At 43.2% G+C, this 25021-nt stretch overlaps 1 protein-coding gene across 3 annotated transcripts in view; it reads left to right on the forward strand.

Annotated features, from left to right (window-relative positions):
• C16H1orf21 (chromosome 16 C1orf21 homolog) overlaps positions 1–25021 on the forward strand; it is a 253424-nt gene that overhangs the window by 68417 nt on the left and 159986 nt on the right. For 2 of the 3 annotated variants that reach the window (XM_027565559.1, XM_027565560.1), the window contains exon 2: positions 21966–22185. In XM_027565559.1, the coding sequence (XP_027421360.1) occupies positions 22092–22185 (94 nt within the window). In that variant the 5' untranslated portion in view covers positions 21966–22091. Of the gene's footprint in view, positions 1–21965; positions 22186–25021 lie in introns of those variants that run through there. The other variant, XM_027565558.1, reaches the window with a different exon arrangement.

A 25021-nucleotide genomic window follows, 5' to 3' on the forward strand; every position in this document is an offset into this window, starting at 1 on the left:
TCAGACTCTTCTGGACTCTCGCATCTGCTCATAGTTCTTTTGTGCCTCTTTGATGGGAATCTTGCCAGCTGTCAGTGTACTTACTTCCCCATCTTCAGTCTGATTTGTTATGGGCTATAACAGATAAAGGGAAAGTGGGATTGCATCAGTTTTGAGCGTCCTGAAGCAATTATGGGAGTGAAGGTTAGTGTAAATCTTCTTTAGGCAGTCATAGCCATGTTTATCATCTAATGGCATGTATACTTCCTGATACGTATTTCCTTATTTATAATGAGACTTATCTTCTAGTCAGTGCTTGGTAATATGGTGGTGGCTTTGCAGACATTGCTTCAAATGTTCAGAGCTACCCTACAAGGTAGATGGTGTTTATATTCATTTTATAGAAGAGGAGACTGACATTTAAAAGGTTAATTAACTTTCCCTGGGTCCCATAGCTGGTAAATGGCAGATCCTATTTGTTTCTTAATCTGTCTGACTCCAAAGCACAGGTTCTTTTCACTGCTCCATCCTGCCTCTGGTGGAGTTGAGTGTCCTGTGCTGGGTGAGGGGAATAGTTGGACTCAAGGAGACTCAAGGATCTGCCCTCATGGAGCTTTGACTGGTGACCAAAGTATGGTGACTCATATGGTTAAGAATTTGCCTGCAGTGCAGGAGACCCACGTTCGGATATCTGGGTTGGGAAGATCCCAGGGGGCAGGGAATGACAACCCACTCCAGTGTTCTTGCCTGGAGAATTCCATGCACAGAGGAGTCAGTGGAGTCACAAATAGTCAAATTCGACTAAGCAACTAATACTTTCACTTTCAAAGTATTTGAAGCCTAGATAACTGATCCCAGCAGAGGAACTATTACTATTTTGTGGTAATCACAGCAGAGTCAAAACCGTATCCATTTACAAATCAGTACGATTGTTCCAGTGGTATTTGTCCTTTTGTCGGTCTTCTGCTAATATTTGCTTCTCTTTGGGAATTTACCCAAAGATTGATAGGGGGAAAGGGTTTGTTACAACCTTCTAATCACTCATTCATCTCTGTTGGTCCCACTGAGCAAAGACACAAAAGGAACCTTCTCTCTAGGAGTTAACACACTGCTGGATCTAGACTATTTGAAGCAATAAAAAGACTATATAGTATGCTCTGCACGTGTACACTGAATAGTAAATGGATATGGTTTTGACTCTGCTGTAATTTGAAACAACTCCAAGTATTCCAGTTTAACATCTTCATTTATTTACACCAACTCTGGCTTTTACAACAGTCTGGCTTGTTGCCAGTTATCACAAGAGATTGGAAATTTCTCATAGCAAAATTAATTTTAATTCATGACTAAATATATGCCATGAAGAGAATTTTAAAAGAATCCAAATTAGACTAATTCAGAATTTAAAGGGCCTTAAAGTTAGTGTCAGGAAACAAAATGATGATAGAATTTCGAAACTTCAGAAAGAGTGAGAAATTAACTCTTGCATAAATGAGTCTGCATCGAATTTAAATAAATAAGAGGCGGGACTTCGCTAGTGGTTCAGTGGTTAAGACTTTGCCTTTCAGTGCAGGAGGTATGAGTTTGATCTATGGTTGGGGAGCTAAGACCCCAGAGGCCTTGTCAAAAAAAAACAAAACTTAAAACAGGAGAAATATTGTAACAGATTCAATAAATGCTTGAAAAATAGTCCACATCAAAAAAAGAAATCTTTAAAAAAGTGTTAAGTAGTATTTGTATTTTTATTAAGTTTCTCTGTTTTAGAGGGGAATTCTATCAAAGAATAAATAAAGTTAAGTATATGTTTGGAAAAAACCCAGGGAGTCTTATTAATAATCATATCTACTTAAACATTATTTGACAGCATTCTCTAGCTGTTGCATTGTGTTGCTTGTTATGAAATACTTCTGTTTCAGTATCTTGATACCTTTTAGGGGAATGTTCACATGATAGACTTTTCCAGGGTCCTCAATTTTTCCTGCCAGCTTAGACCATCTTCATTAGAAGGCTGGATCAGGAAGTGGACTGGGAGTAATTTGTTTCAGTGAATAGCTTGACATTTAAGAAATTCATTACCTTAACAGAATGGGCTATATTTTTTCAACAAATGAGTTGTTCCTGGAGCAAGTGAAGGGCAAGTCAGACTCTTTTAAGGTTTGCCTTAACACTTTTAGGTCAAAGACTACAACACGTGAAGCCTATACCCGTAGAGAATTGATGCCAGTTGTAAAACTGCCTCATTTGGACTGCGGAATACTAAAGAAACTGCACACAGCTTTCCTTGTTTATTTCCCAGCAACTGAATGACTTTCTTTTCTCATCCGAGGGTTTTATAACTGTTTGTTGTGCTCTGTGTAGGTCTAAGATCCCAAAGCTGCTCTAGGATTGTTATAGCCATCTTCTCCACTTTTAAGATTCATGCTACTTGGCAAACATGTGTGGAACACCTTCTGTGTATCAGTCATTGAAGGAGAGATATTTTTCTTTAGTGAATCAGAGTCCCTCATGGATAGTTTGGGAGACCAACATAGCAGGCAGTGCGGACATGGTGTGGAAAGTACAGGAATTGCTGAGAGAGAGAGCATGTGGGCAGAGATCACAGAGGATTCCTAGGAACTGGACACCCCGAGTGGAGTCTAGAGATTGAGTGGACCTTGCAAGAAAAGCAGTCATAAAAACTTTCACATCCTTCCCCTTCTCTTTCCTTTTCCCTTTTCCTCTGGCCGCTGCTAGTCTCCTCCACCCCCACAGCTGCTCAGCCTGTCTGCTTCTTGCACCCCATCTCTCTCCGGCTCTTTCGGCGATCCTTCAGGACTTTTCCACACTGGGACTCCCCAAGCAGCTCTCTCCACAACAGGGATAGCAGAACGTGCAAGGGAGCAGGAGAGGGCCACGCATTTCCTCTCTTGTGATGCTGGAAGCTGTCACTGCTTTTCTCTAGATGTCTTAGCCACACATTTCATTACAGATCATCTTGGTAGGGTAGCGATAGAAATAGATTGGGGTGGGGGACTGGCAAGCCATGGAGGGAAGTCATTCAGTGTGACCCCCAATCCCAGTGTTCGCTCTGCTCCTTCAAGCGGCTGATACCATTGTCAGGAGAAGCAGGCTCCTTTGTGGGTGTTTACATCCCCAGTAAAGCACAGCTTCAGTAGACATTCAATAGAAATTGAGTTGCCGAGGTGCCAGCAAGAGGTAATAAGGTCAGCGATGCTATAAATGCCATTGAATATGCTCTGATGCCCTTATTGATTTTTTTTTCCTTCACTAAAACCCTATTACTCTCAAGCAGAGGAAATAAAAATGGGGTGACTATCACTTTATCTAAAGGAGCATGCCCCCCTTTTCACCTCTCCAGACGTGCCCAAACCTGGATTCACTTTATTGGCATCTAGAGGTGTGTTGGGAGAAGGCAATGGCACCCCACTCCAGTACTCTTGCCTGGGAAATCCCATGGATGGAGGAGCCTGGTGGGCTACAGTCCATGGGGTTGCAAGGAGTTTGACACGACTGAGCGACTTCACTTTCATTTTTCACTTTGATGCACTGGAGAAGAAATGGCAACCCACTCCAGTGTTCTTGCCTGCAGAATCCCAGGGATGGAGGAGCCGGTGGGCTGCTGTCTATGGGGTTGCACAGAGTCAGACACGACTGACGCGACTTAGCAGCAGCAGCAGAGGTGTGTTGTCAGAGTTTTCTGAATCATATACTGAAGACCCTGGCAGATTGACAGAGCCTAGTCTGTGTGTGAAAGGCTTCACAAATGGTGACGAGGTATATGAGCATCAGTTGTTTTTCTGTCTGTGATGCCAGGAAGGGCCCTGAATTCCATAGCTCTCCATCACTGTTTGACATTGAAGAGGAGTTTCCTTCCTGTCTCCAGCTTGTCTACATTTTCCTTGTCTTTTCTTAAAAAAAAAATATATATATATTTATTTATTTATTTATTTATTTGACTGTACCAGGTCTTAATTGCAGCACATGGGATCTTTGGTTGCATTGTTCAGGGTCTTTCATTGCAGCATGTGGGATCTAGTTCCCTGACCAGGGATCGACCCCAGGTCCTCTTCACTGGGAGCCCAGAGTCTTAACTGCTGGACCACCAGAGAAGTCCCATCATCCTTGTCTTCTTTGTCTTCGTTTTCTCCCCAGAAAATGTTGATGCTTGCATGCCTGCTGTCATCTGAGCATCACTGCTAGAGGTAACATTTTCAACATTGGCACATCACCCTACTCCCGTGACCCAGGAGCACTCACATCACCCATTCTGTTGACCAGACCTCTTGCTTAGGACCTCAGAGCTCTCAGTCAATCAAGGCTTGAATTGGTGTTCTTTGTATGCCACTGTGATGGCATACACTGTGATCTAACCAACTGTCCAAATGCTAGTGGACAGGGCTCCCCCATGGCTAACATACTCTGGTCTTCTTGACAGAATGTTCTTGGTGTCCACCTTCTAGTAACAGGTGGTAGAGTTGGAGGGGAGAAAAGCACCCCTGAGTACTCCTTATTGGATCCAGTGAGTCTAAGATTTTTTACCTTAAGCACACAGCAGAGGCAGGCTTCCCAGATGGCTCACTGGTACAGAACCCACTTGCCAAGGCAGGAGCCCCAGGAGATGTAGATTCTGTCCTTGGGACAAGAAGATGCCCTGGAGAAAGAAATGGCAGCCCACGCCAGTATTCTTGCCTGGGAAATCCCATGGACAGAGGAGTCCGGCAGGCTACAGTCCATGGCGTCGCAGAGAGTCAGACATGACTTAGCAACTAAACAACAGCAACAACACAACACAGGCAGCCATCTGGTGTCGAGAACCTTGGCAGGTTTGGGTCTTCCTGTCCTCGGCCACTGGTGCCATTAAATCCTCCTGATCGTTGCTACTGCCCAGAGACATGTCTTATCGGTGAGCCCGTTTCCTGCACAGCAGACCCAGAGGCCCCAGCCAGGAGTCAGCTAATGTTTAAAAAGGATACAAGTCTGGCTGCTGCATTTCCTGTCTCTTTGGATTGGTGCTCTTTGGCTATTTTGCTGATGTCATTGTACATCTGTTTTTTGGGAGTGAGTGTTAGGAAGGAGAATGGTTAATCTAGCAAAGAACTCATTACACCATGAATGATGAAGGGTAGGCTCCTGTTTTATTCCTGTTTGATTTGTTTGCTTCATTGGGGAAAACAAATGATCATGTCACCCTATGGAGAATTTCGCTTTCTCTTTGACATACAAATAAACAGCCTCCCACGTTTCATTATTTTTGCCACTGCTGGAATTGTTGATTAAAAAAAAAAAAGCCACATTGTTATGCCGCTTTTTTGTATCATGACCTTCACTACTGGATAGGGAAAGGAAACCAACAACATATGTATATTTTTTTTAAGAAATGGAGGATGCTTCACTACAGATGCCTTTATAAATCCAGGTCCATTAAAGCAAGATAGATGAGGTGAAACAGTAGCGAGGAGAGCATGAATCTTCTTTTTCTTGCTGGTAATATATCTCAGAGATGAGGATTCAGTTTTCATTAATTTATTGAAAAAAATTAAAGTATCCCTTTCTCTTCTTCTTGTCTTCATCTAGGAGAACATTCCTGGTAATGGAACTGAAATTCATTTTCTTGATGTTGTGTGTTCAGTCTTTGGCATATAAAACACATGGAGGTGTGGGTTATTAGAGGGTTCTGCTGTGCTGCTGCTGCTAAGTCGCTTCAGTCGTGTCCGACTCTGTGTGACCCCATAGACGGCAGCCCACCAGGCTCCCCCATCCCTGGGATATTAGAGGGTTCTAGATGCTGGCGAACTTGGATTTTCCCAGAACCAAATACTAACTGGCAACTCTGTGGCCTCTATTTCCTAGTAGTGTGTTTGTTTTCTATTTATATTCCTTTGCATATATGCTACGTTACTGCAGTCGTGTCCAACTCTCTGCGACCCTGTGGACGGTAGCCTGCCAGGCTCCTCTGTCCATGGGATTCTCCAGGCAAGAATACTGGAGTGGGTTGCCATGCCCTCCTCCAGGGGATCTTCCCAACCCAGGGATCGAACCCGTGTCTCTTGCGTCTCCTGCATTGGCAGGCGGGTTCTTTACCACTAGTGCCACCTGGGAAGCCCTTCTATTCCTTTATTCTCTGGCTTTTGGAGCCCAACAAAAAGGCTCCTCTGTTTTGTGATATTTCCATTGCTGGCCACTATCAATCTGTGTTCAGCCAACAGTGGGTTTGCAGACCCGTCTCTTGAGGGTGTGTGGATATTTAGCAGTTGAGGGTACAGATTAGGAGGTCTTGACATTCTGTTGCTAGGTTACTGAACCCTGAATTACTGATCCCTCAACACAGTGTTTGTGTTCTACAATTGCTATTTGTGGCTGAAAGCAGCAGCTGTATACATTGGTGGGGGAGGGTGGGGTGGGTTATAGTGAGATAAAATGACTAGTTAGACATAGTCCATCAAAAAATAATTACCATAAGGAAATATTTGTGGCAAACTAGGAAAAAGAGATTGCTACTCCTCCCTCCTCGCCCTGCAACACTGGAAGAGCTATTTTATTCATGTTCAGGGAGTTTCTGGGCAAGCATTTATAGAAGGCTGTGATGATAACTCAGTCATGAACTAGACCTTGTAATAAACATCAGCGGATACCACTGTGGAAGCTGCAGCCAGCCCTCCTGATCCAGGGGTGGGGACAGGGGATGTCAGTCTTGGGTATATGGTTTTCTTTCTTTCCTTTTTTATTCCTTTTCTGTTAAGTTTTCTCTTCTACTCATACTTTTTTTTTTAATCTTATGGACAAAAGTTTCTATTTAAAAATAACCTTTATTCAGAGAGTAATTTTACCAAATTATGGTGTAATTATCCTATCACCATTTGACCTTTCTAAGCAGCCTCTAATAATCAGAAATTTCAACTGCATTTTTGGCAAAAGTTATTTTTTGTAATTCCCATAATTCTCTCCTCCTATACACTTTTACTTCTTAGCTAACACGTCAAGTAACAAATACTTACTAATCTCCTACTTTGTGTAAATAATTGCATTGGATCAAAGACATGGAAAGCATGACTTTCCTTGAAAAATTTATAAGTGGGCTAGGATACCAAGACAAAAATGCACAAAAGTTAGCAATTTAAAACAGCAGCGCAGGAGATGATCTAAGACCATGTGTGTAATTATGTCTTAAGAGGAGAGGTAAGTGCTGACTTCAGAAGAAAGGGGATCCCAGAGGCCCAGTTACACTAAGATGGAAAGATAAGTGTGGACTCATAGGAACATAGACGGGTGATGAATAGGCCATGTGGATACTTGCTGATGAATTTAGAGCAGAAGATCTGTGTGGCCTGGAGCAAGGTTTCTTAGAGGTGATAAGGCTTGTTCTGGACCTTGAAGGATGGGTAGAATTTGAATAACAGGCGGAGATGAATAACAGGAGGGCTTTCTATCTAAGGTGAGACTATGAGCAGAGGCATTTCGGGTTAGAATATGAAAATATGTTCAGGGGTTAGTAGCTAGAGACTAGACTGGCTAGAGCGATATGCCTGGAGGAAGTTGGATGAAATTGGAGATGTGGACGGAAAGCCTTGATTTCCATGAGGAGTTCAAACTTTCTTCTGGAGGACAACTCCATTCCTTATTTATTGCCTGAGCACATATCCTCAGCTAAGCACTGTTGGAAGCTAGGGATACAGTAGGAAGCAAGAAACACATCATCTGTATCCCCCATGGAGTTTATGCTCTAGACTTATGGGACCAATAGACAGACAGTTAGGAATTAAGACTATTCTGCCCTTTATGACAGCTATGAAGGGGGCTCTCGGGTCTTCTGAGACCTTTGGGCAGTGACAGCTCATGCAAACCAGAGTTTAGCCAGGCAAAGATGAGGAGAGAGAACCTTCTAGGCAGAGGATAGCCAGCACAGAGATGGGGTGACAAGGCCAGCCTTCTGGTCACTGTTTTGAAGAGGGTTTATTGAGTTCCTACTCTGTGTCTAGCCAGGCTTTCGATATAACAGAGGAGACAAATACAGAAGGTGGTTTCTGCCTCAAAGCACTTAGTGTCTATTTAGAGAGAGAGGCCTAAGAAATGCGGAGTAGTTGACTCTACGAGTAAGAGTTTAGGAAAGAGAAAATTGATGGAAAGTGTGAAATGGTATGAAGCTTCTTCCTGGAAAAGTAAAGGCTGAAGCAGAAGTAGAGAGGTGGGCTTGTGAGCAGAGTATTGAAGGAGAAGGGTGGTCTATGAGACCCACCTGAAGTGATGAAGAGGATGTTACCTTGGAGCAATAGGAAGAGGAAACAGTGAGTCAATGCCTCTGGGTCCTAAGGGACCCTGACTTAGTCACCTAAACTCCCAGTCTTCAGTCTTCTCATCTGCAAAGTTCAGAACCTTGACCTCAGTATCTAGCTTGAAAGTCCGGGTATCTCAGGCTTTACCCCAGAGGCATTAATGAGTCTTGGAGGGTTTGGGGCCAGGGGAAGGACTCGATGGAATCAATACGCTAAGAATCTTAATTTGTCTTTATCGTAGAAAACTAATTAATGGATAATTACTAACTTATGAGAAGTACAATTTTTTTTTACTAAAATTTTTAATCATGTTCTCATGTTTTTAAAACTGCCAATAAGACCATCCTAATGTCCATTGGACATGGCTTTTTAAATGTTTCCTTCCTCAGAACAGCAAGTAAGGTGAAGTGCAAATCGCTCAGTCATGTCCGACTCCTTGTGACCCCATGGACTATACAGTCCATGGGATTCTCTAGGCCAGAAGTGGAGTGGGTAGCCTTTCCCTCCTCCAGGGGATCTTTCCAACCCAGAGATCAAACCCAGGTCTCCCTCATTGCAGGCAGATTCTTTACCAAATGAGCCACAAGGGAAGCCCTTGAGCAGCAAAGACACAAACAAAAACTATGGCCTAGAAAATGCTGATGAATAGTGAAAAGCTGAGTCCAGAACATGGTTTCCAAATACAAATTTAAGTTTGAATTCTAAAAATTCTTTATAATTTTCAGGGAGATCTTGGAATGAGAAAATTGATGTCTTACACACCAGTATTTTTGCCTGGAGAATCCCATGGACACAGGAGCCTGGCGGGCTACAGTCCATAGGGTCCCAAGGAGTTGGACACCACTGAAGCAGCTTAGCGTGCACACACATTTTTGTTGTACCATTCCTGGGGTGGTAATGGCAGTGATGTAATATAGGTGATGTAGGGGTGACATCTCCGCCGACACAGGGATATCAAGCAGCCTACCAGATATGCCTTTGTCATATCCAGGACCAAAGCGCCCTCAGCATGGACCCCTCTAGAGATCCCAGCCTGACCATCCCTAGAGATGACAGCTGAGTAAAGGCCTTGTTAGAATAGAATGTGGTCAGGTTCTAAATGTAGTATTTCTGCCATATCTCTCTCCAGTAGAAGAGTTTATCATCAAGCCATCCATTTAGTTCTTTATTCAGGTGAAGACTTGAAACCTTCATGTGTCAGGCTGGAACCGAAGGTGGATCTCTAGAGAACGTTAGTGCCCAGAGGTGCTAGCTGGGGCAACTGGATGCTGAGCCTTGGTCTCCTGTGGGCAGGCCCCAGTTTGGTGGCTCCTGTGTTGTCTGGTGGAGAAGGCAATGGCACCCCACTCCAGTACTCTTGCCTGGAAAATCCCATGGGTGGAGGAGCCTGGTAGGCTGCAGTCCTTGGGGTCACTAAGAGTCGGACATGACTGAGCGACTTCACTTTCACTTTTCACTTTCATGCATTGGAGAAGGAAATGGCAACCCACTCCAGTGTTCTTGCCTGGAGAATCCCAGGGATGGGGGAGCCTGGTGGGCTGCCGTCTATGGGGTTGCACAGAGTTGGACAGGACTGAAGCGACTTAGCAGCAGCAGTGTTGTCTGGTCCTACTGAGCTTGTAGCTCTGGTGTCTTTTTTTAAGTTCATTTTTCTAGATAAGTGGGAAGGAACATTGTGTTCACTAATTATGCTACTACAAATGGGCTGATTTCAAATAATTTTTAGAGTAGACTGCAAATTTTGGTACCATTTGCAAGGTCATCATAGCTTGTAACCTGTAACCCTAGATGTTCCTTTATTAAGGAACGTTTCAGTGACTGAAGATGAGCGTCAAGGGTAGGGAAGAGCTCCTTGTCCTCTCTTTACGTGTTTGTGTCTCAAACCCCACTAAACACCACTGAAATGATGGTAGGTGCATGGGTAGACCCCCCAGTGCAGAGTCAGGAGCCAGAGAATAGCATCCGCTGGTACATCAGGGAGCAGTGGCTATTTCTCCCATGACATTGTCCTCCTGGGTCTCTTCTCTCAGCTTCTTACCTTTTGTTTTAAGTAGATGATCACGCGGAATGTAATTTTTGGCCAAGCTCTACACAATCGATGAAGTTCCCAACGTCTTGTGCCTTTCTTGAGAGCAGCATGAGAACTGAAGTGCTTTTGTTTTTTTGTTGTTGTTTGTTTGTTTGTTAACTCAGTAGGTTAGAGGGGCATTGATTTGTGCTTCCTGAAATGGTATTTATACTTTCAATTTGTTTGGCCCTCTGAGAACATCTTCCGTAAATAGTTCTTTGTCATGAAAAACTCAGCAGAGATTTAAATTACAGCAAAAGCAAAAACAAACCTTTGATTTTTCAGATGGTTGAGTTTTAGAAGCGCTGCTCAACATCTTTGGATTCTAATTGACAGTCAGGAAATGCACATCAAGGTCTGGCTGACTTATCCATTTTGGAATCTCCGGTCCCTAGTGAAATGTTGAGAACTAAACAAGTTACCAAAAAAAAAAAAAAAAAAGATTGTTGAAATAAATAAGCGGCCCAATTTTCTGGGACAGATTAGGGACAACTGTGGGTGTGAGTGCTTAGTCACTCAGTCATGTCTGACTCTTTGCAACCCCATGGACTATAGCCCACCAGGCCCCTCTGTCCTTGGGGATTCTCCAGACAAGAATACTGGAGTGGGTTGCCATGCCCTCCTCCCAACCCAGGAATCGAACTGAGGTCTCCTGCTTTGCAGAAGGAGTCTTTACCGGCTGGGCTACCAGCAAAGCCCAGGGACAACTATACAAATGCCAAATGCTTCCAGAATTCCATTCTACTAGTAAGTGTTACATATAACTCTCTGTCTTTTTAGGGATCAGATACTGAACATAATTTTAAGTGGCCTATAATAGCTCAGATGAACACTTTTAACTGTAGCTATTGGCGATGTATGCTAAAGAGGTCACTGTCCATGCAGGTGACCTAGGACGTGGGGTGGAGGAGAGCTCCCTCCCTTAAAAGTCCCCCATGTCTCTTTGTGAAAAGAAGTTTCCAAGAGAATTCATCTGCTCAGCATCTATTGCATCCTACTGTGTACCTGACCTGTGCTGGAAGGAATATAGAGAGGAATAATTAGGACATGGGCGTGACCTTGGAAGCCTGTCTGGTAAAGGAGAGAGGCACATAAACATGTAAGAGGGGAAGATGTGAGCGGCAGTCATCCAGCTGTGACCAAACTCACTGACCTTCAGCTTGTCCGCACACAGCGGCCTCTGCCTTCAGAGCCCTGGGACGTCCCCACGGGGGCTGGCCTGCCCACCCCCAGCGCTGCAGAGACGCGGGCACTGCTGCAGTGAGGCCATGAGTCTCTCCTGCTGCAGAGCTGCTGTCTCTTGGTCTCCATCTGCATTCCGTCTGCCTGCTTTGGTTTTGTTCCTAAGAAGAGCTAAGCTGCCACAGTCGACCTCTCATCCCTCTTCTGTCCCTTCTTTCTGGTCTCTTTTGCCCCTGCCCCTTTCTTCGCAAAGTTCGTCACCGTCACAGCCGTGATGATGGTCGTGAGAGTGGCAGTAACGTCACGTAATGATGACTTGCTGACTGCCAGGTGCTGTGCTATGCTGGTTACGTATATCGTCTCATCTACTCCCTCAAAATTCATGTGGTCTTATCCATCCCATAAATGAGATCTCAAGGCCCTCTGAAGTCAATAACTTGCCCAAAGCCACCCAACTCCTTTCCTTTACAAAATGACAAGATCACCAGAGGTGATCTTTGCATCATCAGAATTTTTATTCTGTATGTGTAAGAGAGAAATTGAGCCCTTCACCAACAAAGAGTTTTTATCTATTTGCCTTCTCTAGGTTTTCAGGGCATTTCCAGAAATGGAGCTGTTCTGGATAGAACTTGAAGGTTCTAGCAGGCAGCCAAAGCTTTCTCTTAGGGACACTCATTTCAGTGAATAGCCGTCTGCCCAGCAGGAAAGTGATGGATTTACTCAATCACTAGATCATTGCTGGCTTCTCCTCAGACCTAGGATTGTGTGGCCTGAGGCAAAGCACAAGGAAAGAGATCTTAGGCCAGAGTTTATAGTGGTCTCTGATAGATGGGTTCACTTATTGTGGCAGGGAGGGAAAAGGAAAGAGGTTGCTGTGGGAGGAAAGAGGAATGTGCCTTTAGATTTTGAGAGAAATACTTTTTCCATTTCTAGCATTCAGATCTTATCAAAGTATTGCTACACTACATTGCTGAAAGTTTTTATAGTTCTGAGGATATGAAACATACACATACTCAAATATTAGAACCAAAATCCACAAGTGAAATATCAGCTGGCTTTTTTATTTTTAAAGGATTCTCACATTTTCTCCTGATGGTTAGTGTAGATAATTCATATCTTATGTGTTGGTTGGTCGTATTTCTTTTTTATCTACCACAGTAATCTGTTTAAGGCTGAAGTTTAGAGATTAAATTGAATGAGAAATGTGGAACACACTGCTGCTGCTGCTAAGTCGCTTCAGTTGTGTCTGACTCTGTGCGACCCCATAGACGGCAGCCCACCAGGGTCCCCTGACCCTGGGATTCTCCAGGCAAGAACACTGGAGTGGGTTGCCATTTCCTTCTCCAATGCATGAAAAAGAAAAGTGAAAAGGAAGTCGCTCAGTCGTATCCGACTCTTGGCGACCCCATGGACTGCAGCCTACCAGGCTCCTCCATCCATGGGATTTTCCAGGCAAGAGTACTGGAGTGGGGTGCCATTGCCTTCTCCGGTGGAACACAGTAGCCTTGTATAAAAGTTGTCTTTGTAATTCAGTGAGGAAAACATCCCATGTGCTTTCCCAGTGTGTGCATCAAAGAACAGTGGCATTCAACTCTTGTCTTCAGCACCACAGAAGTAAGACTCAGATTTCCAAGGAATGCTTCCCTGGTGGCTCAGCTGGTAAAGAACCTGCTTACAGTGTGGGAGACCCAGGTTCAATCCCTAGGCCGGGAAGATCCCGTGGAGAGGGGAACAGCAACCCACTCCAGTATTCTTGCCTGGAGAATTCCATGGACAAAGGAGCCTGGCGGGCTGCAGTCCATGGCATCACAAAGAGGACACGACTGAGCGACTATCACACAATCCAGCTGCAGTTCTGTTGTAGTTTATGGTGTTAAAGGATCAGCAGCTCACAACATGTGTTTAACTGTCTTCTTCGTCAGTAAATGAGGGTCTCTCACCCAGGGTCTGCTAAGGGTAGCACGTTATGCTGGGTGTTTCTACATCTCTTGTTGCATTAAACAAAGCTGAGAACTTCCCTGGTGGTCCAGGAGACCCCGGGTTCAATCCCTAGCCTGGGAAGATCCCACATGCTGGAGTGCAGCTAAGCTTGAGGGAGCCACAGCTACCAAGCCCACGGGGCCTAGAGCCCTTGCTCCACAAGAGAAGCCGCGGCTGTGAGCAGCCCGCACTCCACGGCTAGAGAGTAGCCCCTGCCGGCTGCCACTGGAGAAAGCCCACACACAGTAGCAAAGGCCCAGCGCAGCCAAAAATAGATAAATAGCTGAGACAAGCACTAACGTAATTAGCTTGAAATATGCGGTGACTTCAGAGAACATCTCCCATCATTTCTTCCCCTGTAGTGTACATTAGGAGTTGGAATTTTCTTTTACTTTATTATGTTTATGGTCCGTTAGCCCTGTCTGAATGCTAGCCCTTCAAAGGCAGGAATCATGTCTGTTCTTCTACAATATGTCTCAACACACAGGTCACCCAGTTCATCCTTCACTGGCTATTTGGGAAGAATCGTGATTTTTTGTGCTTAGATTAAAATCAGATTTGCCCCTTTAGTACTTCGTACTTAGAACTTACATGTTCTAGTCATTTTTTTGATCTTTATTCTTTCCTTTCCATCTGTTTTTCTCTCATTTTCTCCAGGGCCACATATGGGGATCCCTCTGGGCAAACTGACTGCACCCAAGGCTCCTGAAAAGCCATGAGGCTGATAAGTAATGGCAGGCACGTGGCAGAGCAGAGTGCACGCAACAAAAGATTACCTTGCATTTATAAGAGCCTTGCAAAGCATGTCACAATCTACCTAGGTTTCCAAAAAACCCGTAAAAGAGGGAGAACAGCTGTTATTATTAGGATACTGGTAAGGAAGCCACATAGATCTGTCCCAGGTGACATGATGAACCAGGTAGCACAGCTGGCAAAAGATGCCAGTCATGGGTGTCTGGGCATAGAAGGTTCCTCACTGACACAGGTTGGCAACTTCCTGGAAATCCCTTTGATATTCCAAGTCTTGAAAGTGGGAAAGGGCTTTTCCCAGGTGGTGCAGTGGTAAAGAATCTGCCGGCCAATTCAGGAAACTCAAGAGACATGGGTTCAATCCCTGGGTTGGGAAGATCCCTTGGTGTAGAAAATGGCAACGCTGCTTTAGTATTCTTGCCTGGAAAATTCCATGAAGAGAGGAGCCGGATGGGCTGCAATCCATGGGGTTGCAAAGGGTCAGACACAACTGAGCATACGTGAACAAAGAAGGGGAAAAGGTAGACTTCAGAGTCCAGGAGTATCTGCCATTGGCCTTGATCACAGAGGAACAAATCGAGGAACAGAGTGATTCTTCTGCATAGCTTCACCCTGGTGTGGATGCCGAGTCTTTATCGGGATCAGGTGTTTTCCTCTCTTGCCTTCCCAGAAATAGTGTCAGCCATGCATGAACTTGTGTGAACACATGTAGTCAATACAGGAATAGAGTTTTTGGCTACAGGGTAAAGACACCAAACTCTAAAATCCTTAGCTGAAGAACAGTTTTACCACAAGCTTTTCCCATCCAACTCTCTGTAAGAAACATTTTAAAAAATATATTTTTGTCTATGAAAGGCAGAATAGAAAAGAGAAAATAAGATGGCCAAGCCTTGTTCATTTTTTCACTGGATATGTAATTGAAATCAACACCCTTGGGCCAAAACATAATTGGCAATAATCTTTAGACTTCAAAGGGCTTCCTGAAATATTTTGGGGAAAAAAATTGCAAGTATATCTTAACTGGGTAAATGTTGAAACAAAGTTTGTAAATAAATTGAGTCTAGGTAAGAAATGGCCTTTTTACAAGTGGTAATTTCATTCTTCAGCATCATTTGGATTTATGTTCAGGTAGATCGTAGAATCAAAGGAAAAGGCTCAGAGAGAGGAAGCCCAGCCTTGGTACCGAGAGAGGTGTGTGATGCCTGAGACCAGAGCTCAGCATCCTCACTCCCCCTCTAATTCTCTTTCCACTTGTCACCTTGCCTCCTTGTCGCAATCCCCCACTGCAGAAATCCATCAGAAATGTATAGGACTTACTATTGTTATGTTTCTGAGAGATATCTCTGTACAATTATTATTTGAAAAAGTGAGAGTTTTCCCGTAGAGAAAGAAGAAGCAGATATTCCTATTTCTTTGGCATTAACAGCATGTTGTCAATTGCCATGTCACCAAATGAGTGTGAGGCGAGGAATGAATATCTTTTGTGATGCCAGCAAATCCTGGGCAATAGGGAGGTTTGACTTTTCCAGACTATCCACATGTCACATGTGGCATCTCTTTGTGTATTATCTTTAACATGCACAATGAAATGTGAAATGGTGTTAACAGTAGCCCAAGGATACCAGAGCTTCAAAATGAGAAATCCCTTTTAGCAGTCTTTCTTCTTCCCCCCAGTGGGCTGCTGTATTAACACTCATTACAGCGAAGCAGAACAGATGGGCACGCAGACTGATTAGTTATTTATATATATATTTTTTTCTTTGTGGAGCTTGGATGTTGGCTCTTTCTTCAATAAAAGAAAGGAGTTTTTAGATGTTGCCTTGTCTTGATTTCCCTTTTTAATCAAAGGAAGAAAGGGGGGACACTTTGCTCCTGATCTATTAATAATGTGCCTATTATCTTTTTCTTAACTGCTGACTTCATAGCTCTCTGTGTGCCCATTGCAATCAGAATTCAATTTTTCTCCAGTTCTCCAAGCTCCATGTGGTGCCTTCACGTTCTTTCTGGCCTAGGGTTTCTTTATGGAGTTTATAATTTTTAATTCATTTTTTAGAAGTATCTCTTTTAACAAGAGAACTGTCTACAGTATTTTTGACTTTTCCATCCAAAATGAAAAAATCCATGATTAATTGGTGAAATGTGAAATTATCCATAATATTATGTAAGCAGAAATATTTTGCATAACCTTTGTTTAAAAAAAGGTCAGATATTTCTCTGATTTTTCTTAAAACAGATTTTGCATATTTTATTCCTTCCCAATTTTATGGAAGTAGGTTTTTTTTTCTGACAAAGTTATGATTCCAGTTCATAAAGTTAAGGTAAAGGAAAAAGCCATCCACAAATATGTAATTATTATCTTGAAGGGATATCTGCACTTCCATTTATTGCAGCATTATTCACAATAGTCAAGGTGTGGAAGCAACCTAAGTGTCCTTCAGTGAATGAATCAAGAAAATGTCACACACACACACTCACACAGAGGAATATGATTCAGCCCGATTATGAAGGAAATCCTACCAGTTGCAACTATATGGATGAACCTGGAAGAAATTACGCTAAGTGAAGTAAGCCAGACAGAGAAAGACAGATACTGCATGGTATTACTTTTGCGCAGGATCTTTTTTTTTCCCTTTTAATCTATTTATTTTGGCTGTGCTGGATCCTCCTTGCTGTGCAGGTTCTTCTCGAGTTGTGGTGAGCGGGGGCCGCTCTTTCTTGCACTGTGCAGGCTCCTTACTGTGGTGGCTTCTCTTGTTGCAGAGCATGAGCTCTGGGGAGTGCGGGCTTCCGTGGTTGTGGCTCCCAAGCTCCAGAGCACAGTCTCAATAGTTGTGGTGCACAGGCTTAGTTGCTCCGCGGCATCTGGGATCTTCCCAGACCAGGGATTGAACCTCTGTCTCCTGCATTGGCAGGCAGATTCTTTACCACTGAGCCAGGGAAGCCTGCGTAGAATCTTAAAATTTAAAAAGTCAAACTCATACAAATGGAGGGTAAAATTGTGGTTGCCAGAGGCTGGGAGAAATAAGTTGAGACTGATAAAAGTGTACAAACTTTTAGTCGTAGATGAATAAGGTCTAGGGTATCACATGGTGACTATAGTTAATGACACCATATTGTATGATTGGAAGTTGCTGAGAGAGTAGAACTGTGTTCTCATTTTAAAAGAGTAAATATATGAAGTGATAAATATGTTAATTAACTTGGTGGGAATCCCTTCACAAATATAGTATATTGAAGTATTCCCTTGAATGCTTTCAGTAAATTTTAGTTTTGTTAATTGTTCTTCCATAAAGCTGGAAAAATTAAAAAAAAAAAGAGAGAGATCATCTGCATTGAAAAAAAGAAAAAAGTCATCATAAATCCATAATCTTTTCTTATAAAAGTGCAAATGTATCACATAAAAAAGTAAGGACTTAGGTACAGGAAAGAACCTCTTCATGTTACAATGTGAAGTGTCCTGGAACAATAATTCCCATGTGGATATCTACAATAGTACCTGAGGAGCCTTGAGGCATAGTGTAAGGAGGGGAGGGATAAACATGCATGATTACAGATTTGTGAGTTCTTTTGAAAATTTTTGAATTGGATTTACAAATTGTATCAAAGCATGAAAAATATCCTGTAAAGTTGGCGAGAGGGCTTCCGTGGTGGCTCAGTGGTCAAGAATCCGCTTGCCAAAGCAGGAGACACAGGTTCAATCCCTGGTCCGGGAAGATCCCACATGCCAAGGAGCAACTAAGCCCATGAGCCACAACTATTGAGCCTGTTCTCTGGAGCCTACAAACCACAGTTGCTGCACCCAGGTGCCACCACTACTGAAGCTCACAAGCTCTAGAGCCCGTGCTCCGAAATAAGGAAAGCCACCACAGTGAGAAGCCCTCCCACCACATCTAAAATAAAGCCCCGCTCACCGCAACTAGAGAAAAGCCAGTGCAGCAAGGAAGACCCAGCACAGCCAAAAATAAATTAAAATAAGTTAAAAGATGGTGTGGTATTGATTTAGTGTGTAACCTTGTGGAGAGGGATTTGCAGCTTCTAATTTCGTGATATACGATAATATAGCCATTCAGCCACTTGGGGAGATTTATACACAAAGTTTTTGCCTAAAGAATTCCATGGACAGAGGAGCCTGATGGGCTACGGTCCATGGGGTTGCAAAAAATCAGTCACAACTGAGCAACTAACACACACTCATGTGGGCTATTAATTGGACCCCATGTTTTTGAGCTGCATGATGATCTTACATCTCCTGAAAGGCAGGAGAAGGGGACGATAGAGGATGAGATGGTTGGATGGCATCACCAACTCAATGGACATGAGTTTGACTAAGCTCTGGGAGTTGGTGATGGACAGGGAAGTCTGGTGTGCTGCAGTCCATGGGGTCGCAAAGAGCTGGACACGACTGAACTGATGATCTTACATATAGATTATTTAGTTTTTAAAAAATCATCCTCAGTGAGACTTGGTATTAGAAGATCCCATCAAAGAAATGCTTCAGTTTAATTCTCAGCCTGTGATCTGTGACTTCAGAAATAAATAACATGCTGTTAATGACAATATGTGAGAACGAGACTGTCTGCTCGGTACTCGGGTCTCTCCATGCTCATTTGCACCCTAAGCCTTCCCTAAGTGGGGTGGTTTCAGGGGCATCAATGAGTAGATGATGTGGGAGCTGGGAGAGATAAGCTGAAGAAAACTCATGGAAAAGTGGAAATTAAAAAAATATGCTTGGATTTATGTGAAAGGTAGTAAGTAGAAACTGAAGGGTAGCTTTCTTTTATTAAAAAAAAATTTATTTATCTCTTTAGTTTTGGTCGCAGCGGGTCTGGGTTGCTGCCCTCAGGTTTTCTGTAGTTCAGGTGACTGGGGGCGACTCTAGTTTTACTCTCTAGTTGCAGTTCACAGGCTTCTCTTTGCAACAGCTTCTCTTGTGACCGAGCACAGGCACAGGTGCGTGGGCCTCAGGAGTTGCAATTCCCTGGCTCTTGAGCACAGGCTGAGTAGTTGTGGCACAGACTTAGCTGTTCACAATCCATGGGATCTCCCCAGACCAGGGATGGAACCCACGTCTCCTGCATTCACAGGTGGATTCTCATCCCCTGGACCACAAGGGAAACCCCAGGGAAACTTTGAGCAGATGATGGTGGCAGTCGGTAGGGGTTCATTTCTGAAGGTCTCCTCAATTTGAGGTCGCAGTTGGATTAACATAAGTAAGAGAATTTTCAGTAGACATGAAACCTTGACATTACATCAGACTATAAAAGAAATGTAGTTTGTAGGGGAGGGGGGTGGTTTAGTGATGTTTATTCAGCTGTGGTCAGATCTCAAATCCAACTTTTCTTGACATTCATGATTTCAAGGCTGAATCAGGTACCTGTGGGGTGAATTCCCCGGTCATCCTATATTTGACTGGCAGTTGCTGTACCACATTGTGAAACTGGTCTTTCTCATAATCTCCTTTCTCTGAGTGTTCATGTTATAGGGACAGGGAGGAGACTGGTCCTGTTTATGTTTCTCTACACAGGGTCTTCCAAAAACGTGTCTGTCACTTAGTATTTTTCAGTAAATATCTGTTGAATGAATGAATGAATGCACAATGGTTTATGTGCGGAGTCCTGATGACATAGTAAAAAAAAACTCCCCAGTACTCCATGGTTCATTTTGAGAATTGTGGATCTTCTGCCTCTCAGATAATTTCATAATTATCTCCTTTGAAATGGACAAAATATTAAAATATATTCCTCATGAAGTTGTAAAATTGGAAAACTTCACTCTTAAAATTGAATTACTGTAATAAAATACATAATGTGTGTGTTTCAGAAACAAAATCTGCACCTAACTGTGATTTGGAGAGAACTCATTTTGATTGATCATGCTTTTAAAAAAAATACAATTAAATGAAGACTTCCCGAGTCATCACTTGAATTTTAAGTGTCTAATTAGAATCATACCTAATCTGCTTGTTAACATGCCCCTCACTTCCACGCCTGAGTAACAGAGAAATCCTTTGACAAGTTTTAAAATATGTTTTATTTTTGTTTGCCCTCTGCAATGTGATTTTTCATGTGACTTCAACTTTTCAAATTCAAGTAAGATTTGTTGCTACAAACAAACACAGCTTTTAAAACAGAAGAAACAGCACACAATGCTTTTGGGGAGAAGCAAAGAATAATTCACATCTTAGATTCTTACATTAATTTCTTGGGTAGCTTGTGAAGCTGTCCACACGAAATAGGAATGAGGAAAAGAAAAGCAAGGGGACTCCCAGAGAGGAGGGTTGCAAACTGTCTCTGAATTCCTGTTGTCCTTCAGGATTTCGCTAGGGTTCCCACTCTCCTTCCTGTTTTCACTTTTGTTATGAGGAGGCGGCAACAGACTGGAAGAGGACGGGAGGCTTCCTTTCCACTTCAGGTCGCTGTCTTGTGTATGCGTGAAGTTGTTTCCCCACATTCCGCTTTGGGAAGTAAGGAATTCATTCTGGGAACCCACCCTGTCACCTTACCTGATGATGCAGAATGAGGGGGAGGTGGACCCTGAGACAGTGCTGCCCTGTAGGGCAAAGCCACAGCCCTTGGCAGCCGCCTGCTTGGAGAGGAGTTTTGGAACTGAGTCCTGTCTCCGCTTCTTCTTGTCTCATATTTCAGTACTGTTTCTTTAAACACTGTAGTAGGTTGACAGAAAGGATTTGAATGCTACTAATTCAGTATCTCTCAAAGTCTTCTCAGATTTGGATCAAATGGACTTCCTCTATCTTGCGACATCTTATATTTATCTTTATTAAATTGGGTAAAGTTAGCAAGGCTTCCTCCAGGCCCTTCACAAGCCTCAGCAGTGCAGTCCTCTTCCCTGCCCCACCCCCACTCGACCCCTCTGAACACACATGTGCATGCACGCGTGTGCACACACACACACACACACACACACACACACCATGCTCTTCCACACTCCAGTGTCTTAGCTCAGGCAGTTCTTTACATTTGGATGATGCTACTATCCTTTCAAGCCTGGCAAGTTTCTACCAAACTTTAAGACGCTACAAAATATCACTTCTTCTTTTAGTTCCTGCTTTTGCCCGATCACAATTTAATCTATTTTTTTTTGAATTCTGCATTGCCATAGATTCCTGTGATATGTTTATCATGGTACTTAATACATTGTATTGTATATGAGATTTAAAAAATGTCAGTACATCTCTCCCATCTCCTTCCTTCCCAAACAGTGTCGCCTCTGATAAAATATTGAGTCATTTTTTAGAACCTACCAGAAATGCATAAACTAGCCTATGTTCCAGCTCACTCCCTCCAGGCGAAACTGGAGTTGCTGGAGTTGCTGGCTAGAGGGCCAGAGGAGAAAGATGGAGGACTTCCCAGCCTTCCGAACTCAGTGGGTCCCATCCATGTGCTGCCCTTCCTCTGAAGGTTTCTGAGATTCCAGAACGTTAACAAACCTAGATGGCCTTTCAAGTTTATATGTGGCAAGCAGGAGCGCTCAAATATTTATCAGAATAAATAAAGAGAAATGTTTTATCTCCTCAAAATGTCCGGCCACGTGTTGTGCAGGGCACAGGCCTTCCAACCCTGCTTTCCTAGCGCAGGTTGAGATGAGAATGACCATGCTGTGTTTCGTCTGCAGTGCCTGGTTGCACCCCCATCCAGTAGACTGAGGCAAGAAACACTGGGGACGCGAAGACACGGGCTTCGTGTTATGCATTCTGATCTGGCGCTGTCTTCTTCCAGGTGCACCCATCTTGACCGACTCAGCAAGAAGGTGGATTTTCCCTGCGTCTAAAGAAAAACAACATGTCCCCGTGCCTGTAGAGATGATTTGCAGTTCAGCCCGGCGGAAGCTGACCGAATGAGACTATGGGCTGTGCCTCCGCCAAGCATGTTGCCACTGTTCAAAACGAAGAGGAAGCCCAGAAAGGGAAGAACTACCAGAACGGAGATGTGTTTGGCGGTAAGTGCCATTGAGCTTCATTCTTGGCCCCCTTGATCTAGGCCTTTCGTGTTCGCAGGAGTGAGTAACTGCAGTGTCATGGTGGTGTTCCATTTGACAGGGGGAGCGGGTAAAGGGCCGATGAGATATGAGAAAAATTGATGCAGATCTTTTACACTGGACAGTTTCATCATAATTTATACCCGGAAGACTTTGAGGAGGACCATGGAGGTTTTATACACAGCTCACATTTAAATCAAGCTTTGCAGAACTCATAGGACTTAGGTACATCGGACAGTGGCCACAGGTGTTCTGGTCCAGAATTGTGGGACTGAAACATGAAGGTCCAAGGCTGAAGATTTATAACTGAGGGAATGTGGTGTTTCTTGGAGTTTATTGTAAGTTTATGTGAATTACAAATCCTCGGATCCAAAAATACAATTGCCGTGAATTTAGAAATCATCTTTTAACCATCTCTGATGATTCATAATGAGTTGAGACTGTGCAATGCAAAGGTCACAAAGTGCCAGCCCATGGCCACATCTGGATTTTCTTTGGCCCCCAGAGAATTTTTAAAATAAAATGAAAGACAACTTTTAAAAATCAGGATGTTCCACACAAAACCCCAGATTTCTTGAGAAGATCTAGCAACACAGATTTTCCATTTCCTGAGGCAGCAGTTGGTGGGGTGGGGTACAAATTCCCCACTCAGTCAGGCAATGTCTCCAATAAACTGCTAAGCTTTCCCTGTTAATGCACAGCAACCCCAGTTCACTCGCCAGTGTTCCGTGTCTGGCCATTCACAGGTTTTGAGTTTGCCTAATCTTGAGTTTGTCAAGATTAGTGATTACCCCCGATGAATAGTAGCTATGTGTTTGTACCAGATTCCAGTTAGTCAGAGAAGATGAAACCGTTTTTGCTGAATTACTATAACAATAATTGCCATTAACATTTGCATGGCACTTTTATTCATAAGAGCACTTCTTCATCTCTTATTCATTAAAGAATCTTATTGAAACAATGTTTACATGTAAACAACTCAAGTTGCACTATTCAGTCTCTATCAAGAGCTTCTATGGCATTTTAGTCTCTAGCCTTTGATCCGTTGCAATGGCTGCTTCAGTTCCCTGGGGAAGCATTGGGAACACTGCGGAAGGGATAATGCTCTATTACAAGTAGACTCTTATATACGGAGGAAGAAGGATTCCCTTTGGTTTGTTTCAAGGAGATGTATTTGTTGCCTGGAGCAAACTTGCGTCTAGTGGGCCCTACCTACAGAACCAAGAACTGTGAGGTAATATATGAGCATCTTAGCACATTACTGACCGGAGACATATCACTGCATTTTTAGACGGTAATACAATAAACATCACTGTGCAAAGTTGTTAGAGCTTAAAATTGATCAAGGTTCTTTATACAACTTGACTGTCATTATCATTCACATATTGCTCCGTTAGGTTTTTGTTCCAACCTTGTGTATATCATAAACATAAAATTTTCACTAGATTTGATAGAGTGCCTGATGAACTATGGATGGAAGTTTGTGACATTATACAGGAGACAGGAATCAAGACCATCCCCAAGAAAAAAAAAAATGCAAAAAAGCAAAATGGCTGTCTGAGAAGGCCTTACAAATAGCTGTGAAAAGAAGGGAAGTGAAAGCAAAGGAGAAAAGGAAAGATATACCCATTTGAATGCAGAGTTCCAAAGAATAGCAAGGAGAGATAAGAAAGCTTTCCTCAGTGATCAGTGCAAAGAAACAGAGGAAAACAATAAAACAGGAAAGACTAGAGATCTCTTCAAGAAAATTAGAGATACCAAGGGAACATTTCATGCAAAGATGGGCTCAATAAAGGACAGAAATGGTAGGGACCTAACAGAAGCAGAAGATATTAAGAAGAGGTGGCAAGAATACACAGAAGAACTGTACAAAAAAGATCTTCATGACCCAGATAATCATGATGGTGTGATCACTCACCTAGAGACAGACATCCTGGAATGGGAAGTCAAGTGGGCCTTAGGAAGCATCACTACAAACAAAGCTAGTGGAGGTGATGGAATTCCAGTTGAGCTATTTCAAATCCTGAAAGAAGATGCTGTGAAAGTGTTGCACTCAATATGCCAGCAAATATGGAAAACCCAGCAGTGGCCACAGAACTGGAAAAGGTCAGTTTTCATTCCAATCCCAAAGAAAGGCAATGCCAAAGAATGCTCAAACTACTGCACAATTGCACTCATCTCACACGCTAGTAAAGTAAATGCTCAAAATTCTCCAAGCCAGGCTTCAGTAATATGTGAACTGTGAACTTCCAGATGTTTAAGCTGGTTTTAGAAAAGGCAGAGGAACCAGAGATCAAATTGCCAACATCCGCTGGATCATCGAAAAAGCGAGAGAGTTCCAGAAAAACATGTATTTCTGCTTTATTGACTATGCCAAAGCCTTTGACTATGTGGATCACAATAAACTGTGGAAAATTCTGAAAGAGATGGGAATACCAGACCACCTGACCTGCCTCTTGAGAAACCTGTATGCAGGTCAGGAAGCAACAGTTAGAACTGGACATGGAACAACAGACTGGTTCCAAATAGGAAAAGGAGTCTGTCAAGGCTGTATATTGTCACCCTGCTTATTTAACTTATATGCAGAGTACATCATGAGAAATGCTGGGCTGGAAGAAGCACAAGCTGGAATCAAGATTGCTGGGAGAAATATCAATAACCTCAGATATGCAGATGACACCACCCTTATGGCAGAAAGTGAAGAAGAACTAAAGAGCCTCTTGATGAAAGTGAAAGAGGAGAGTGAAAAAGTTGGCCTAAAGCTCAACATTCAGAAAACGAAGATCATGGCATCTGG

This window comes from Bos indicus x Bos taurus, chromosome 16 (genome assembly GCF_003369695.1).
Source record: "Bos indicus x Bos taurus breed Angus x Brahman F1 hybrid chromosome 16, Bos_hybrid_MaternalHap_v2.0, whole genome shotgun sequence".
NCBI lineage: Eukaryota > Metazoa > Chordata > Mammalia > Artiodactyla > Bovidae > Bos > Bos indicus x Bos taurus.